We start from the raw sequence: 19,767 nt of genomic DNA, 5'->3' as shown, positions 1-19,767 counted from the left end.
TGAGAGATCCAGCAGAACTAGGAAACAGCTCTCACCTTTGTCCCTAGCCCACCGGAGATCATCAACCAGTGCAACCAAGGCAGTTTCAGTCCCATGATGAGGCCTGAATCCCAAATGGAAGAGATCCAAATGGTCCGCTTCTTCCAGGCATGCCTGGAGTTGTTCAGCAACCACTTGCTCAATCACCTTGCCTAAGAATGGAAGATTTGAGACTGGGCAATAGTTGGCCATATTGGCCGCATTTAAAGATTTTTTTTAAGAAGCTGTTTAATAACTGCCTCTTTCAGTGGGTCTGGTAAGGCTTCCCTCACAGAGAGAAGCATTCACCACCCCGCAAAGCCCATCGCCCAGCCCTTCCCAGCTAGCTTTTATCAGCCAGGATGAACAAGGATCAAGAAGACAGGTGGTTGGTTTCACTCGTCCAAGCAGCCTGTCCACATCCTCGGAGGTAACAGATTGAAATTGATTCCATATAACATGACTAGACAGGACTCCGGCACTCTCCTGCTCTGGCCCTGCTCCCACGGTGGAGTCTACCTCCATCTGAAGCTGAGTGACTTTATCTGCAAAAAAACTTTGCAAAATCATTGCAGGAGATCTTGGGGTGCCTACCAGGCCCCGATGACAGAGATGGTTCCGATAGATTGTGAACCACCTGAAAGAGTCTCCTGCTACTGTTTTCTGCAGATGCAATAGAGGTAGTGAAGAAGGTCCTCTTTGCCGTCACCATTGCCACTTGGTAGGCTCGACGTTGAGCTCTAACCCATTTCTGATTCAGAGTGAGTTTCCCATCACCAGTGCTCTAGCCGTCTCTGCAATTGTTTCATCACCCTCAGCTCTGGGGAAAACCATGGGGCTGTCCAGGCTCCATGCAATCGGAGAGGATGCTTCAGAGCCAGAGAGTCAATAGCCCTGGTTAACTCTGTATTCCAACGGGTCACCAGGGAATCAGCTGAAAGACCATCAACATGGGATAAAACATCCCCTACCACTCTCTGGAAACCATTTGGATCCATTAAGTGGCGGGGGTGGACCATCCAAATTGGTTCCACCTCCCTGCAGAGGGGGAGGGTCATGGAGAAGTCCAGTTGCACCAGGAAGTGATCTGGCGAAAGACGAACAGACAAAATCAGTTATGATTGAATGGGATAAAGATGTGGGGCATAATATTATGATGGCAGATTGGGATAGGTTGTGGAAGAAGGGAATTAAGTTTACAGCATGTATTGTATTAAAGAAAAATTGAATGAAAATGATGTATAGATGGTATTTAACACCTGTTAAGTTGGCTAAAATGTATCATAATCATAATAATAAGTGCTGGAAGTGTAAAGAAGAAGAAGGATCCTTCTACCACATGTGGTGGACATGCCCCAAAGTAAAAAACTTCTGGGGAAAGGTTTATAATGAGTTGAAGAAAGTGTTGAAAAATACATTTATTAAAAAACCAGCAGCTTTTTTACTTGGAATAATAGGGGAAGAAATAAAAAAAAATATGTTACTTTCTTTATGTATGCTACGACAGCAGCAAGGATATTAATTGCAAAATACTGGAAGAAACAAGAATTACCAACTGTAGAATAATGGCAGATGAAGATGATGGACTTTATGGAACTCACTGAACTGACGGGGAGACTCTGAGACCAGACAGAGGAGACGGTGGAAGAAGACTGGAAGAAGTTTAAAGTTTATCTAGGGAAATATTCTGGTGTATAAAAATTTGAATTTCTATGGGGAATTTTTTTTTACTAGGCATTAGGGATGAAAGTAGATGTTAGAAAGAAGGTATAGATGAATTTAATATAGTTGATTTGATGTAAGGATGTGGGGTAGCTTTGGAAAATGTTTAAAATAATGATTAGGGAACTGCTAAAGAAGATTCGAAAAAGAAATCAGTTAGGGGGGACTTGGGGAAGTCCCAGAAACAATGGTTTGAAAGTTAGAAGAAAGTTAAAATGATTATAGGTATTGTTATTGTGTGTATTTCTTTTGTGTGTGGTATGTTTTCTGTTTTCTTTTTCTGTATATTTTTTATAGTGTTTGTATTTTTTTCTGTTCTTCTTTTTTCTCTGAATGTATAAAACCAAGAAAAATTATTATTTAAAAAGAAAAAGGAAGTGATCTGACCATGGCACTTCTTTTGTTTCACTTTTACTTAATGTCAGATCACCAACATCCATAGAGGTGAACACCAGGTCTAAGGCATGTCCGCGGCTATGAATTGGGCCAAACTTATTCAGGGACAGCCCCATGGAGGCCATGCTTTCCACAAAGTCCCGAGCGGCCCCTTGTAAGGTCGTATCGGCATGGATGTTAAAATCCCCTAGGACAACCAAACTAGGTGTCTCCAGGAGCACATGAAACAAGAACCAACATCCCCACTACACTGTTCTGTGATGTGGGTGGAGGGAGGAATGCATCCATGGGGGTCGTTTAACCAGCCCATGGACTCCCGCATGGAGCAGAGCGGGGACTGCCTTCCGTGTCTCTGGCCAGCCAGCTTCCCATTGGCTGCAGGGCCTCATTTGACCCCATTCCTCCTCCTGGGTTTTCCAATACTGGGGCAGAGGTCTCAAACCTGAGAATGAGTCATAAGCACCCAACATCCAGTGGTCCTCCCAGCTACAGCTGATAAGAGGGAAAGGATATAACTTTTTGTTCCCTCCTGGAATTGCACACCCAAACCCAGAGTTCTAAAAACAGGAGAAGAAACACTCCATCCACTCTAATTCTTCCCCAACTATTATGCCTCCTATCATACTTTTGGCAAGTGTTCAAGTGGAAGGAAGAGGGAACTGACTACCCTAAGTGCTAATCTTCTGCATCAGCGCTTGTACCACAGAAAACCTGGTGTGTGTTCTCCACCCCCACCCACTTGTGGGAATTTGCATTAGTATGCATAATTTCCACAGGAGGGGGGAAATAGAATGTCTGTACATATAAAGAGCTTCCATTCTATGCCCCCAAGGCAATAAAGCATTATGAACTTTAGCTAACCTGGAGAATCTCTAAGGAAGCTCATTGGCTCTTTTGCTTTTAAATACCCAAGGCTGGGATTTGTTTTGTGGTTTTTAGAATTTGTGTAAAATATCTGCAAGCAGCCATGCCAGGTGAAGGACTGCATTGGGTTGAGGTCACATGGTGACCCACCGACTACCAACAAAGATTGGGAGCCATTAGGCCTCTGTATGTTGCTGGACTACAACTCACATCTACCCCAGCCAGCATGACCAGTTGTTGGGGATTATGGGAGTGGTAGTCCAGCATCACCTAAAGGGTCCAAGGATCCCCACCCCTTCATTGCAAGAATGCTATGCACAATTGGGCTGTGAACACATTAGTAACTTAAAACACAACAAGGTTGGTTTACCCTGCTTCATTTCAAGTCACATTTGTACATTGCTGTTCACACCAGAGAGGGAACAGGGTGGTGCGTATTGCCAGTTTGGTTTCCCCACAACTGCAGCCCCCCCCCCCAGCTCCTGTTCATGAAGTTCTCATCTGCACATGTACAAGCAAAGTCTATATCAAATGTAAACTCATCTTAACTGAAAAACGAACACGACTTATGTTTTCAAATTGGATGGAAGCTGGTTTGAGCATATCCAAAAAGCAGCATTTCTGAAGAAACTACAGGATAGATATGGATTGTGGCTAACGTTCATGCACACATGGCTTCACACACCAGCAGTGGGAGTGCAGTGGAGCCATAGTAAACAGCAATGTGTAGATGGCCTGAAAGCTCATCTGACCCTTTCAAAACTGCAATGCCTATGTGCTCTAAGATTGGATTCAAGCAGAGCCCTGATGCCAAGTCTCTTTGTTTACAGACAAAACTGGTACAATTGCTTTACATTTGTAGGGAGACTGTTAATGTGAGGGCACATTGATTGCAAACATGTGATCTCCATCCATGTGCATTCCGAGATGGTACTGTCCCATGAGAACAGCATTACGTGCCTTTCCTCAGCATTTGAATCAGCTCTAAGTGTTCTGGAGCAACACAGTCGTGAAATAACCATGGTAACTCAACCGCTCAATTCAGCCTTGGTACCTGACTACTGAAAGGTAGATAATATAACACCAGCTTTTAACAAAGATCTTCACTGGCAATTCTGAAAAAGCTTCAGTGACTAAAATAGCTTGATACGTATGTGCTTTATCAATATGCATTGGTCTCAAAGAAACATATACCTATTTAAACATTTAATGTCTGGCTTAGGATAAAATTGCTGGGCAAGGGCAAATTGATAACCCCAATTACTTGGCTCCTTATTGTGCCTACGGTACTAACTCTGTTGCACTTCCCTCCTGAGTCAGGATTACCCATTGACTGTTAAGCACCACCCACTCATTTGCTGACCTCTGGCAGACAAAACCTCTGGCTCTTTTGATCTACAGATGCCCCCCTTTATTTCCCTGATGGAGCCAATGTTTGCCTTGTACTTGTGAGTCAACCATGGGATGCCACAGTTGGCTTCCTAGGTTTAGAACCTGGCTGGCTATGTGCCATGCTATGTTCTGGCCTCTTGGAGAAAAGGACACAATCTTTTCCACCAATAAAATAGGCTCGGCAGATGGATGTCAATTCAGATAGAAGAGGCAAATGACTTCATAATGCCCTGTGGAGATAGTGTGGATGGGGATGGTTCACCCCCTCAGACTAGAGATGTAGAGAGCGAAACTGGAATATGGAAAGTGACCATTGCCTACAATACTTCTAAAGCAATGGACGCGGGTGGCGCTGGGGTTAAACCACAGAGCCTAGGGCTTGCCGATCAGAAGGTCGGCGGTTCGAATCCCCGCGACGGGGTGAGCTCCCGTTGCTTGGTCCCTGCTCCTGCCAACCTAACAGTTCGAAAGCACATCAAAGTGCAAGTAGATAAATAGGTACCGCTCCAGCGGGAAGGTAAATGGCGTTTCCGTGTGCTGCTCTGGTTTGCCAGAAGCGGCTTAGTCATGCTGGCCACATGACCTGGGAGCTGTACTCCGGCTCCCTTGGCCAGTAATGTGAGATGAGTGCCGCAACCCGAGTTGGTCATGACTGGACCTAATGGTCAGGGGTCCCTTTAGCTTAAAGGTAAAGGTAAATGTAGTGGCTTATTGTATTTAGCTGCCTGGTGTTTTGGAGTACAATTCTGCTCCTGGTTGCCTCCTCCTCCTTTTTTTTTTTTTAAAAAAGGACAAATGACTCCTCCTCCTTCCCTAGGTTAATCTACCCCCACCCCCACCCCTGCAGTCAATTTATTCTTCTCCCTTCATGTTGAGTGGGATGTCATACTGCGAGCATCAGCTTAGCGGTGGGGTGATGATGTCAGCATTGGTAGCTTCAATATCTGGAAAGCTCCTAAAATGCCCTGAGTAGGCTCATGACTCATAGAAGATTCAACTGCTCTGCTTGGAATACACGAGGGTTGCTGTTGGTGGCTGCCCAGAGTGCCAAGTGCTGAAAGAAAGTGCCCTGTGGACTGAAGCAAACCTAAAACCAGAACTGGGAGGATGGAGGAGGTGGATCAACTGTGCACCTAGTTTAGAGTCTGAGCAGTGGGTTACTCCGCTTTTGCACCTGCTCCCTGCTCAGCTGGAGGTGGGGGAAGAAAACAATTCTGAGGCATGGGTTATATCCGGCACTCAACTGCTTTAGCATAAGTATTGCCCAGATCTCGGAACGGTGCAACCTTACATAACATACGGGCTGCTGCAATACACAGGCACAATAGGGTGAGTCGAGGACAGAGTGGTTGCCTTAACAGAGAATTTCCTGGCTTTTGTCAGTTTACGTCAATCTCACTGCTATTTTAATGTGGGTTTTGCCATTTTTATTTCCCTTTAAATCGGCACCATTAAGTAGGGGCTTGGAACTAGGTAAGAATGAAATGTGTGTCCAGTTGTCTTTCAGATAGTTAGGCTGGGCTGTCTGAATTGCAAAGGCCAGCTCAAGACAAAATTCCATAACACATGGAGAACTTTTAAAGAGCAAACCAATCATCATTTTTGTGGGCTCCTTTCATACTAGTGTGGGAGCTCCGCCTGCTGACTCTTTGCCTGGATAATGAAAGTGCCCGACATTAAACACACACGCAAACATAAACAGGTTAAATGAATACCAAAGCCCCATTTCCGCCCCCTGCCTCAAATCGTTTTTAATAATAAATACTTAGACACCTGCATTTGTCCCAATGCAGCCCTTAACATTTTGTTTCTCAGTGCATTGCTCTTTCTTGTTTCTTTGTGAGCTCTGCACACTGTATCCTGTTTACAGTACATACTCCTACGGTACTAAGAAACATTTATTTAGTGTCAATGGTTGGTTAGGCACTGTACAGCAAAGAGAAATAAAATGATTTCTGCCCAAATAATGTATAATCTGTGCTAGATGGACGTGACTGGCATGGAAGGAGGCAGATTTAAGAGCTGAACATGGAAATGTCAAGAGATAAGCATCCACTGGCAATTGGGGGACTTAGAAAAGGTCTTTGTGGTGATACTAGCACAGCCAGTATTAGATTGCAGAACCACAGAATTGTAGAGTTGGAAGGGACCCCGAGGGTCCTCTAATCCAACCCCCTGCAATGCAGGAATCTCAACTAAAGCATCCATGACAGATAGCCATCCAACCTCTGCTTTAAAACCGCCAATGAAGGAGAGTCCACAACCTTCTTGAACAGCTCTTACTGTTAGAAAGTTCTTCCTGATGTTTAGTTGTAATCTCTTTTCTTGTAACTTGAATCCGCTGGTTTGGGTTTTACCCCCCAGAGCAGCAGAAAACAGCCTTGCTCCATCTTCCATGTGACAGCGCTTGAGATATTTGAAGATAGCTATCATATCTCCTCTCAGTCTCCTCTTTTCCAGGCTAAACATACCCAGCTCCCTCAACCATTCCTGTTGTGCACTTCTTATTCATATGGGGTTGTATCCAAAGTAGAGCTGAGCAGGGTGTCTCATGTGTGCAAGGATTTCTTCCTGTAAAATAATAGGACTCTCCCCGTTTTCCTCCCCAAATCTGCTCTAGGCAGGTAGGGAAGAGGAGGAAGAGTCCTGTTGCATAAGCAGAAAACCTTGCACTGAAAGGAGGCACATTAGCTGAATATTGTCCATGCTTATGTTAATACGTTGTGATTTAGTTATACACCACTTTTTGTTCCAAAGAACCCCAAAGCAGCCAGCAGCCTATTAATGGGGGAGAAAACCCACATCAAACCACAGAGCAGGCTGCAATAAATGCAGTGAGCCTGCAATTCAACCCTGCTTTGTACTAGGCAGCGGCAGGGGAAAAGTTTGGGCTGGGCGGAGGTGTCGCTTTTGCCCAGCTCTAATGTCCTCTGCTAGCATGGAGCTCCCCATTCTGCCCGCCAAATGGGCAGAAGCTCTGTGGGTGGAATTCCCACCAGTGACACTTTATGGATGTGCATTTCAGGGGGGAAGTGTACATTTTTTAAAAAATTGTCAAAGGAATAGACCACTGGAAATACACCCATCTTTGATATTAATAACAGCTTTTTTATATATATAAAAAGAAGTTTTGGTAGCGTTGATGGAAACATACTGTATATGAGGACGGCAATTTTGCAAACTATGTACGGGATGTGCCAAGTTAAAAATAAAAATAAAAGCTGTTGTTATGAACATTGGTGAATAAGTGGAAGTACATGGCAACCATTTTATTTTATTTTTTTAAGCTGTACTCTTAAACACACTTATACTATTGGGGTAGATCCCACTGCATGCATTTCCAAGTTAAACAGGCATGGGACTTGCACTGTCCAAGATCAAAGTAGAGCTGCTCCAATGGCCAAGATGAAACACTTTGGGAAATGTTTGTCCTAAAACCTTTTATTAGCATTAAGACACATCATGGGAAGATTAGTGTCTTTGTGAGGTACTAATTTTGCAATGCAAATTGATACAGGGTGTGGTATTGTGTGGGGTGGCATGAGCTACTACCGTAGTACAGTTTCTATCAGGGCAAATCATGAGAAAAATCGGAGACTGGCAAATACTTTACACAGACTACAAATCACCAGATGCTTGGGTAGAAATGTTTAAAATCACTATGAATCTCCCCACAAAGCCTCCAGTCCCCACACAAATAATGAGCTTTAAAATTACAGAGTCTCGATCTCTCAGTGTTGTTGTACACCACTCTGGTCTATAAATATTTTTATAAATAACCATTTTGCATTTACATCGTGGGAGCTGAAGGAAAGGTAGAAGTAGAGCAGGGAGCTTAAATGTATGTAGCTGCAATGAATTCAAATGGCACAACCTGCACTTACTCATCATTTCAATACTGTTAAATGAAACATATTAAAATACATACTAATTTCAAATGACAGTGGAAGTTCAAAGAAAGCACAGATATAATTCTCGGACTATCTACATGATGGGTGCCATGAAACTGCTGGCATGCTATAAACCAAAAGCTGCATCCCTGCAATGATTACTCACTAGGGAAGAGAGTTAGAAAGTTCTGTACATTTACATTTGAAAGAAGACAGGGAAAGGAGGCCCAAGCCAGGGGCATTCTTGCTGTACCGGATGCATGACCTATGGTCTCCCTACACTAACTGGCTGGTCCTTTCTATGTTTCCTGTAACTGTTTCCTGTTTCTATGGATTGCCATAGGAACTGGGATGCTCCTCTTGAATATATGTATGGATAAATAGAGAGCAAGAGAGAGCATGCTCTAGGCTGGGCGGAGGGTAGGATATTTCTGTAGTTACGGGAAATGCCTTATTCATCCCTTTTAAAAGCTGGTGTTCCTTTGGAAGGAGGCTAAATTCCTCATTTGTTGTTGTTGTTTAGTCGTTTAGTCGTGTCCGACTCTTCGTGACCCCATGGACCATAGCACGCCAGGCACTCCTGTCTTGCACTGCCTCCCGCAGTTTGGTCAAACTCATGTTCGTAGCTTCGAGAACACTGTCCAACCATCTTGTCCTCTGTCGTCCCCTTCTCCTAGTGCCCTCAATCTTTCCCAACATCAGGGTCTTTTCCAAGGATTCTTCTCTTCTCATGAGGTGGCCAAAGTATTGGAGCCTCAGCTTCACGATCTGTCCTTCCAGGGAGCACTCAGGGCTGATTTCCTTAAGAATAGATAGGTTTGATCTTCTAGCAGTCCATGGGACTCTCAAGAGTCTCCTCCAGCACCATAATTCAAAAGCATCAATTCTTCGACGATCAGCCTTCTTTATGGTCCAGCTCTCACTTCCATACATCACTACTGGGAAAACCATAGCTTTAACTATACGGACCTTTGTCGGCAAAGTGATGTCTCTGCTTTTTAAGATGCTGTCTAGGTTTGTCATTGCTTTTCTCCCAAGAAGCAGGCGTCTTTTAATTTCGTGACTGCTGTCACCATCTGCAGTGATCAAGGAGCCCAAGAAAGTAAAATCTCTCACTGCCTCCATTTCTTCCCCTTCTATTTGCCAGGAGGTGATGGGACCAGTGGCCATGATCTTGGTTTTTTTGATGTTGAGCTTCAGACCATATTTTGCGCTCTCCTCTTTCACCCTCATTAAAAGGTTCTTTAATTCCTCCTCGCTTTCTGCCATCAAGGTTGTGTCATCTGCATATCTGAGGTTGTTGATATTTCTTCCGGCAATCTTAATTCCGGCTTGGGATTCATCTAGTCCAGCCTTTCGCATGATGAATTCTGCATATAAGTTAAATAAGCAGGGAGACAATATACAACCTTGTCGTACTCCTTTCCCAATTTTGAACCAATCAGTTGTTCCATATCCAGTTCTAACTGTAGCTTCTTGTCCCACATAGAGATTTCTCAGGAGACATATGAGGTGATCAGGCACTCCCATTTCTTTAAGAACTTGCCATAGTTTGCTGTGGTCGACACAGTCAAAGGCTTTTGCATAGTCAATGAAGCAGAAGTAGACGTTTTTCTGGAACTCTCTAGCTTTCTCCATAATCCAGCGCATGTTTGCTATTTGGTCTCTGGTTCCTCTGCCCTTTCGAAATCCAGCTTGCACTTCTGGGAGTTCTCGGTCCACATACTGCCTAAGCCTGCCTTGTAGAATTTTAAGCATAACCTTGCTAGCGTGTGAAATGAGCGCAATTGTGCGGTAGTTGGAGCATTCTTTGGCACTGCCCTTCTTTGGAATTGGGATGTAGACTGATCTTCTCCAATCCTCTGGCCATTGCTGAGTTTTCCAAACTTGCTGGCATATTGGGTGTAGCACCTTAACAGCATCATCTTTTAAAATTTTAAATAGTTCAGCTGGAATATCATCACTTCCACTGGCCTTGTTATTAGCAATGCTTTCTAAGGCCCATTTGACTTCACTCTCCAAGATGTCTGGCTCAAGGTCAGCAACCACACTACCTGGGGTGTATGAGACCTCCATATCTTTCTGGTATAATTCCTCTGTGTATTCTTGCCACCTCTTCTTGATGTCTTCTGCTTCTGTTAGGTCCTTACCACTTTTGTCCTTGATTATGGTAATCTTTGTACGAAATGTTCCTTTCATATCTCCAATTTTCTTGAACAGATCTCTGGTTTTCCCCATTCTATTGTTTTCCTCTATTTCTTTGCATTGCTCATTTAAGAAGACCCTCTTGTCTCTCCTTGCTCTTTTTTGGAAATCTGCATTCAGTTTCCTGTATCTTTCCCTGTCTCCCTTGCATTTTGCTTGCCTCCTCTCCTCCGCTATTTGTAAGGCCTCGTTGGATAGCCATTTTGCTTTCTTGCATTTCCTTTTCCTTGGGATGGTTTTCGTTGCTGCCTCCTGTATAATGTTACGAGCCTCCATCCATAGTTCTTCAGGCACTCTGTCCACCAAATCTAAATCCTTAAACCTGTTCCTCACTTCCACTGTGTATTCATAAGGGATTTGATTCAGATTGTATCTTACTGGCCCAGTGGTTTTTCCTACTTTCTTCAGTTTAAGCTGGAATTTTGCTATAAGAAGCTGATGATCTGAGTTACAGTCAGCTCCAGGTCTTGTTTTTGCTGACTGTATAGAGCTTCTCCATCTTTGGCTGCAGAGAATATAATCAATCTGATTTCGATGCTGCCCATTTGGTGATATCCATGTGTAGAGTCGTCTCTTGTGTTGTTGGAAGAGAGTGTTTGTGATGACCAGCTTGTTCTCTTGACAGAACTCTATTAGCCTTTGCCCTGCTTCATTTTGAACTCCAAGGCCAAACTTGCCAGTTGTTCCTTTTATCTCTTGATTCCCTACTTTAGCATTCCAATCCCCTGTAATGAGAAGAACATCCTTCTTTGGTGTCATTTCTAGAAGTTGTTGTAGGTCTTCATAGAATTGGTCAATTTCACTTTCTTCAGCACTGGTAGTTGGTGCATAAACTTGGATTACTGTGATGTTAAAAGGTCTGCCTTGGATTCGTATCGAGATCATTCTGTCATTTTTGAGATTGCATCACAGTACAGCTTTTGCCACTCTTTTGTTGACTATGAGGGCCACTCCATTTCTGCTACAGGATTCTTGCCCACAGTAGTAGATATGATAGTCACCCGAATTGAATTCGCCCATTCCCTTCCATTTTAGTTCACTGATGCCCAGGATGTCGATATTTATTCTTGCCATCTCATTTTTGACCACATCCAGCTTACCTCCACTCATGGTTCTTACATTCCAGGTTCCTATGCAATATTTTTCTTTACAGCATCGGACTTTCCTTTCGCTTCCAGGCATATCCGCAACTGAGCGTCCTTTCGGCTTTGGCCCAGCCGCTTCATCAGCTCTGAATCTACTTGTACTTGTCCTCCGCTCTTCCTCAGTAGCATGTTGGACGCCTTCCGACCTGAGGGGCTCATCTTCCAGCGTCATAACTTTTATATGCCTGTTGTCTTTGTCCATGGAGTTTTCTTGGCAGGGATACTGGAGTGGCTTGCCAGTTCCTTCTCCAGGTGGATCACGTTTAGTCAAAACTCTCCACTATGACCTGTCCATCTTGGGTTCCTCATTGCCACCTCCTAAAACATCATTCCTCATTGCCACCTCCTAAAACATCCACGCTGCATCAGGAGAGGGGTTGGACTGGCTCAATTATACTTAACCTTTCTGTTTCTGCAGTCCAAATCACTGTTCTAGTTCTTTGGACTCTGCAGTCCAAATCACAAAGAACACTGTGCTTGTTCTTTGTGGACCACCGCATTTTCTTACGCTGTGGTTGCTTCCTTGAAAACCTGAATGAAATTCAATTCCTCCTTCTATATCCCTGTTCAGTAGTAATTTGTTTATTTGTACAAAGCCAAAGCATCTATCTGTATATGCAGAGATCCCTTCCTATGTCTTATTGCCAAAACTGGGGGCAGGGGCCACAATCGCCTTCTTCCTTCCACTTGATCAGTGAAGATTGGGGCTTGCATCTAATTTTGGTTTAGAGCAGGGGTCAGCAAACTTTTTCAGCAGGGGGCCGGTCCACTGTCCCTCAGACCTTGCGGGGGGCCGGACTATATTTTGAAAAAAATATATGAATGAATTCCTATGCCCCACAAATAATCCAGAGATGCATTTTGAATAAAAGAACACATTCTACTCATGTAAAAACATGATGATTCCCGGACCGTCCGCGGGCCGGATTTAGAAGGCCTTTGGGCCGCATCCGGCCCCTGGGCCTTAGTTTGGGGACCCCTGGTTTAGAGGATGGGCTATCTGGGGAGGGTGGGTACTTTTTTGTTCTATATGAATAAACGAACAGCAATATTAGAAATATGAACCTGCCCTGGGACCGCATAGTGAATGGCAGAAATTATTAATAGTAATATCCCAAACTTTCAATAATTAAAAAAAATACTATCCCTCAAGGTGGTTGTGAGAATAAAATGGTGTAGGGTGTAACTATGTACATGTATACCATCACAATATCCTTGAAGGAAGGAAAATATAAAAATGCCATATTATACATCACTGAATGTGATTGAAATTATTATTTTAATATTCGTATTATTATTATTATTATGAATGATGATGTGTCACCTAAAGGTGGCTGTGGCAGTGGGGACACATGTTGTGCTGAGCTTCCCTGCAGGCACTTACATTTGTTACAGCTGACAATGGGACTGGTTGCTTATAAACGAAGTAAGTCTCCCCCCCCCCAAAAAAAACCGCACTGCATTTCTTTCTTCCTCTTTTCCAAATCATTTGGTCCCCATTCCATCAATCTAAATGCAGTCACTGTAAAAATGCCCTGCTTGGCTAGCAAACCAAATTCTAACCATCAAACAAACATTTGAAAAAACAACAACAACCCAGCAGGAATTTATATAAAGAGGTTAAGGGCTGGGGAGGGGGGAAGCATAAGGAACAAAATGAGCTGCTTGTTTCCTCAAAACTAACTTTCCTAATCAACGGTTCCCAGGACAGCTCCTCAGACTTAAAAGTCCAAAAGCACAAAGCTCAGATGTAAGTTGTTGTCAACATATTGCCATCTTAGAACACAATGATAGCTTTTCCCCACCCTCGCTAGCTGTTCACATCAGCATGGCTTTGTTAGTGTCAGATTTGTTTCTATTTTTGCACACACCAGGTAGCATTGACAGGGCAAGGGTGCCTTTGCCCTCTGAAAAGGTGTTCACACCTTGGCTGGAGATGAAGTAAGGATGGTTTAAGGGCTCCAACCAGTTTGAAGCTGGATTGAGAAACAATGCATCAAACAGTAGTACTTCATAAGAAACTGCATTTTGGGCAACGTTGTGTGTGCATGGATTAAAAACCCAGCACTGGACAGCGGATGCACAGCCAACGGGAGTGTGAACAAAGTAGTTATCCAATTTGTCAGAGCTCCCAGCCAACTTCATTAGTGCAAACTAATCAGGGCTTTCTTCCCTGCCCCTCTTGAGCTCCTTACTCAGCACCATGCACACGAAGACCAGCAAATTTCCTGAGATGGGATGGATTCCCAATTAAATATACATCTGAGTTCATTAGGGCTAATATATGAACATCTAGGGTCACTTGTTCTGCATATTCAGGCTCACCAACATTCTGCCACACATAATTAGATTGACCATGAAATTGAGCTCAAGTTGGGACTATGCAGATAGCAGAAGGGTTCTTAATGTGTTCTTAATGGCAGCAGTGACTGCCCTAGGCTAAGTAGGCTGAGGCCTAGGGCCTCTAACTCTAGTGCAGGGGCGAACGAAGCATGAACGGTACCCGGGGTGGGGGGCGAGGCAAACCGACCATATGTTGCATGCACAGTGCCACTACGTACGGTGCATGCATGCCCCGGCCATGCGACAGCAGGATCACCTGCTCGCAGCTGCAGCTGCTGCCACCCATACAGGTGGTTTGCTGACGGTGCCACAAACATCTGCGCAGCTCTGCTTGCTCCCTCTAATAAAGCACTAATAAAGAAAAGTTCCAGGGTGGCAACAGAAAGCAAACTAAAAATGCTTTTGCAGTTCATCAAAACTATCCAGCAATATCAAGTTATAGGAAAACTGGTGCTATTAACAGTAATCCTTCTAGTTGGTTATTTGGTTTGGCAACTTCCATGCACATGACGTGTGATGCTAATGAGATTCAGGTGATATCCTTGTCAGGTGACATCCTTGTCAATCCCAGCAGCTATATAAGAGGACAACCCAGCCTGCCCACGTGGTCCAGGACGCACCACTGTGTGTCAAAACAGATGCTTCAGACCAGGCGATCGGCAGAATCTTGCTGCAACTAGACGCCAATAGAGAACAGTGACCACGTGAAACAGGTGCTGTTCCGACGCAAAGACGTCTTTCAGGCGTTCAAACGCTGCCTGCGCTTCCTTGGTCCACCTGAACTTCTGTTTGCCCCTTAAATAATCCGTGATGGGCGGCGTGACATGAGAGAAGCTTTTGCAGACTTTGGCTGCAAACTGCGGCCCTACGAAAAAATTCAAGCTGCGCCCCACTGCTTCAAATTGGGCCCCACTGGCTAGTCCTGAGTCTCATAGTTGTTGGGCCTGAGTTGCCCTACCCTCACATAAAGTATTGGGTTTGCAATTTTGGGAGAGGGGAGACTGCAGCACTGGGGAGAGGGCAGGCTGGTGAGGCCCCCTAGATCAGTGGCGTAGGAAAGGGGGGGCAGAGGGAGCGCATCACCCCTGGCACCATCTCTGGGAGGGTGACAAGAGCGCACCCCATGGGGGTGCCATCGTGCTGCCGCAGCCGCGTACAAAGGATCCTCCGCTCATGGTTACACCCTCCGCTGCTGCCTCTTTACCCCCACAGCAAGAACGGAGGGGCAGTGGCAGCAGCAGCAGCAAAGGCCACTGCCTCCCCGAGACACACCATCCTCACCTACGTCTGCTCTTGCTCTAACCGCTGCCGCCTCAGAGTCACCACCACTGTCTTGGGCAGAGTGGGGTGGGGTGGGGTAGGCACGTGTGGGCGGAGAGAGCGACCTGCCTAGCTCTCCCTCTCTCGCACATCCAATGTCTGTCTCTTCTGATGGAGCGGGGCAAAGGGCTGGGCACGTGAGGCTATCCTTCTGCTATCTGCATAGTCCCAACTTGACACTGGGCAGGCCCCCCAGCCCCAGCCCCCAGCTGTGGACTTGGCCTGTCAGTCTGTGTCCTGTTTGGGGAGTGCAAAGCACAGCTATATTTGCAATCGCTGTGTTGGCAAACTTCTGAGAGTACCTTTTGGGAGGCTGACCTCTTGTGATCCTCTCAGACCTACGTATGAGGTCTCTGGCCTGCCCAGGGGAGGTGGGGCGAGTTTTCATCTGAACACCCCCCCCCCCAAATGTGGATGCACATGTGGGTGGGTGCGAGGAGGAGAGAGAGGCGAGGTGGTCACTTCAACAGCCAGCTTTCCCTTGATGGCCCTCAGGATCCCGTGATGGTCCTCCTCAGGATCGATCTTATGCTAATCCAGTCCACAGCCGGCTTGCTCGAGATCTCCCAACCCCGCTTTCAGGAGAAACAAGCCGCTAGGTGACCTCTCGTGTTGGAGAAGCTGGTCGTAAACATTCATAGAAAAGGCGGGGTGTGTTTAGGCTGAGCAATAGAAGTGGTCTCCACGCTAAAGAATTTGGCCAGGATAGACGGATCGAGGTTTCGTAACATTGTGGAAGTTCCCGGAAAAACAAAAAAACGTACATACGGTATGCTAGGCGATCCGCCGCCCTCCTCTCCCTTCAGAAGAGTGCGCAGCTTGGCGAGAGTGGCCCGGCGACGCAACTACCGTACCTGAGCGGAGGGAGAAGGAAAGTCGCCGGTGGCTCATGGCTGGCTCCTTGCAGGGGAATCGAGGAGATGCAATCCTGCCTGCCTGTTAATTAGATAGTCAAATTAGCCGGCTCGAGCCCGGGTGCCATTTATTCGTGGCTGAAGTTGTGCACGTGCTGCGTTTGCCCTGCATGGGTTCCTTTCAAAAGCAACAGAAACGATCTTCCGGCAAGGAGACTCTCTCAATGTTACGTGAGGAGTGGTGGGGGCAGCTTATAAATCTGGAACGCATCCAGTGCCGGATTTACGTATAAACTAATCAAGCTATAGCTTAGGGCCCCACTCTCTTGGCCCCCCCCCCCAAAAAAAATTAAAGGGAAAAAAACCTGGGTGTACATTTCCAAAATATAAGATAAAAAAACAAATAAAATAAAACTTTTGTTATGTGGCTTTAGATACCTATTAGGTCCATAAATTACCATATAGCATATATTCAACACAAAAAACAACGACAATTTGTTGTTGACAAAGGACAGGTGGACGTATAAAGGGCCCCATTACCTTCAGTAGCTTAGGGCCTCATCAAACCTAAATCCGGCAGTCTGTCGAGATAATATGTGAAACACCGCACCATTCAGGTCCCCCCCCCCCGTTTTTTTGCGGCATAATTTTGTCAGCTCCTCGCGAAAAGCCGAAAGCGAGATCTCTCCTGTTCTTATTTTGAAAGGCGTTGGCAAAAGTTGTGTTCGAGCCGTTCCGTCGGAAGGGTTCTCTCTCTCTTCTCAGATCAAATTACACAGTTCAAAGCAGTCAGCAATGATCTTCGCGAGAGTTACCGAAGTCTGCTGCGTTTCCTGCCCTCCACCTGCCTCCTCAAGTCCCTAAAAAGTTTGCTTCGGTGGGGTTGATTGAGGTTAAGTTGCTCAATCAGCCTACGTTTTTTTATCCCTTGTTAAGCTTTCAGAGAGGAGCAGGAAGTTTTTTTTGTGTGTGTGTGTGACAGAGAGAGAGAGAGAGTGAAATGCGCCGTATTTAAGGCCGGATTTAATGCGGTAGTAGTTGCTTTACATAGGGAGAACCGGGTTGCCTGTTCTGAGATATATGGGATTTCGCAGAACTGCTGCCCGGGACATCCTTGGGACTTGCTGTGAGTTTCGGGGGCGAGGCGGCTTCGGCGGGCCGCTACCTGAGAGGACCCGGGGATGTATCGCCGGGCGGGAACTGGGTGCGTGGTGGGACTATGGTTTCCCCTCCCTCGATCTATCGGCCCCTTATTTATTTTCCCGGAGGGAGGATGGGAACTCGAGACTTCGGACTCCCCTCAGGCGGTTTGATTGTGGATGAACGGGAGGCGCTATTTACTTACGGGCGGGGAGAAGCGGTCCAATGAGAAAGCGCCATGGGGACCGCTCTCCCAGACGGGCAAGCGCCAGAGCCAGTAGGCAGCAGGAGGAGGGGCTTCGCGGAGGGGACTCGCGGCCAACGCCGGTAGCTCATGTCATTCCCGGTCGGATAACGCGGCGGCAGCGGTAGAAGCAGCAGCAGAAGCTAGCGGCAGCGGCGGCGAGGGCAAGGTACCCGGCGTTGGCTCGCGGGCCTGGCGGCTTCGCGGCGGGAAGGCGCGCTTTTCTCGCTACCTCGGAGGGAAGGAAGGGGCGCTGCTTTTGGGTTGGCGGGACCTCCAGCCCGGTCTCCCTCCCCTCATTGGGGCGCCTCAGCCTCTCTCTCTCGGCCCCCGTCGTCTCTCTCCCTGGCCCCTTCGGAGAGGCCCCTTTCGCCCTCCTTCCTGAGGGGAAATCTTCCGGGCAGCCCAGGCACTGGTTGCCACCATGGCGCGCCTCGCACACCCTCTACCCTCAGCCCCATAACAACAGGCGCCGGCCGCTCACTTCCCCGTAGGATCCAAGCCCTGTTTATTCTTCCCGAGCCAGGCGTTGCCTTGAGAGACTTGGAAATCGAATTTCTCTCACTCGCCGTCTTGACCTCTTCTTTGGAAGAACCCCCCCCCCAACAGCCCCATTCTTATTAAAAGGGGGAGGAAAGGAGGGGAGGAACAAAGGCAGATGCTGTGTGTGTATAAAATATTGGGGTCGGGGGGCGGAGGAGGCGATGGAAATAATGAAAGAACTAGGAGCAGGGCGAGGGTGAAGACGCTTCTCGCCCCCAACACCACCACCACCGACTTCTTCGGATGCTGATGACAAGACACCTGGCATTTCCAACCTGGGTTTAGAAAGTGTGTTTTTTATATATATACACAAACGCTGCTGCCTCAGTTATTGCAGTGGAGCAGAACTGCGGAGAAAAAGTAGTGATGTTGTTATTAGCTCCCCCCCCCCCTTAGTGTCTCCTCTTCATTATGTAAGGAGGAGGTGGAGATGGAGTTGGAGTTGGGGGTAAGGAATTTAAGCTCTCATGTTACTTGCCTTTTTTCATACTATCGGAGACGGGTGATGGCTGATTTGGAGCTAGGCAACAGGACCTACTTAAATAAAGATTTGAGCAAAGACCTTTGGAAGAAAAGCATCCTTTTGGATCCTGTTGGAAGTTTTGAGATAGAACTGATGTCTCGGTGATCCAGTATTTTGTTGTTTCGTGGGCTCCTGACTTCTTGGTTTTTAAGCTATAAGTCTAACTCAAAATAAATGAGCAGGGTTCTGTCTTTGTTTGGGAAATTGAGAATGAAAAGTTGACAAAGTTTATTTATTCCAAACAGCAGTATCTGTCCAAAGCTGCAATATATTATTTATTAGAAGGGCATTTCCCACTTGTAGTTACAAATGTTTATTTTTTAAACTTTTTGTCTAAACTTGCCTTTTGAAGCTTCATGTAGATTCATCTCCAAAATGGTACAAAAGCCCCTTGTATTGTGGAGGTAGAAACACCATCATATTCCCAACATTATATACTTTACCAAAACACCATTTGGAGTCTCCATAGAAATGCCCTAATGCATAAAAAGAGGAAACTGGAAAGTTTTAATGTGAAAATCCCATTGAAATTTCTAGCAAAAGGAAAACATTGTAGTTTATGGGAGAGAGAGAGTACATTAGTCCTGTTAAGGAGTTCCTAATCAGTTTAGCGGGCCTGTGCAAGAGAACCACCCCAAAAATTGTTTCTGAAAAGGAAGAACAAATCTGTGGATTATTATTATTATTACAGCCAATATGTGTGTTGTGTGTGTATGTATAATTTACTTTTCTGCCCCAAAGCCCCCAAAGTGGTAAACAACATGTTAAAACAAAATGTTTAATAAAAGTACAATAAAATGAAATAATAAAGTCAACAAACAAAGCAATATACAACTGCAAAATCAGGACACAGGAGGGCCAAAAAGCATTTGCAAGCCGGAGAATTAAAGGATGCTCTTTCCAACCCTATAACACCCACTTAGGGGGACAAACACCAGTACAAATTATGAGAAAAGCTAAAGTTTACCCCTACTAGAAGAAGGGTGCTCTCAACACGATTGTAATCCAGGCTGGATTACATTGGTCACAAATGGCAAAATGCTAAAAGTAAACTTCAATAGCTAGTTTATTGCATTTATTTTTTATTTGATGAATGTACTACTAATAAACAGGCACATTTATTGATAACAAGGGATTGTAAAAACTATGAAAGGTAAAACTGAAAGGG

The 19,767-nt window shown here is 45.6% G+C and overlaps 2 protein-coding genes across 6 annotated transcripts in view; one reads left to right on the top strand and one right to left on the bottom strand.

Annotated features, from left to right (window-relative positions):
- LOC118088106 (armadillo repeat-containing protein 12) overlaps nucleotides 1-17,443 on the bottom strand; it is a 62,427-nt gene extending 44,984 nt beyond the window's left edge. For 2 of the 5 annotated variants that reach the window (XM_035121260.2, XM_060277014.1), the window contains exon 1: nucleotides 16,150-16,657. Coding sequence is in view for 2 of the 5 variants with exons in the window: in XM_060277017.1 (XP_060133000.1) it covers nucleotides 16,150-16,186 (37 nt within the window). In the remaining 3 variants the exon portion in view is untranslated. Of the gene's footprint in view, nucleotides 1-16,059; nucleotides 16,658-16,689 lie in introns of those variants that run through there. The other 3 variants (XM_060277012.1, XM_060277017.1, XM_060277018.1) reach the window with 3 other exon arrangements.
- Nucleotides 17,444-17,560: 117 nt separating this feature from the next.
- The window catches only part of FKBP5 (FKBP prolyl isomerase 5), a 48,821-nt gene continuing 46,614 nt past the window's right edge, over nucleotides 17,561-19,767 (top strand). The window contains exon 1 of the mRNA XM_035121258.2: nucleotides 17,561-17,702. The gene's annotated coding sequence lies outside the window, so the exon portion shown is untranslated. The remainder of the gene's footprint in view (nucleotides 17,703-19,767) is intronic.

Source organism: Zootoca vivipara, chromosome 7 (assembly GCF_963506605.1).
Source record: "Zootoca vivipara chromosome 7, rZooViv1.1, whole genome shotgun sequence".
NCBI classification, from domain to species: Eukaryota; Metazoa; Chordata; class Lepidosauria; order Squamata; family Lacertidae; genus Zootoca; species Zootoca vivipara.
Note: the sequence above shows the minus strand (reverse complement) of the source record. Positions and strands in the feature narration are given on the sequence as shown.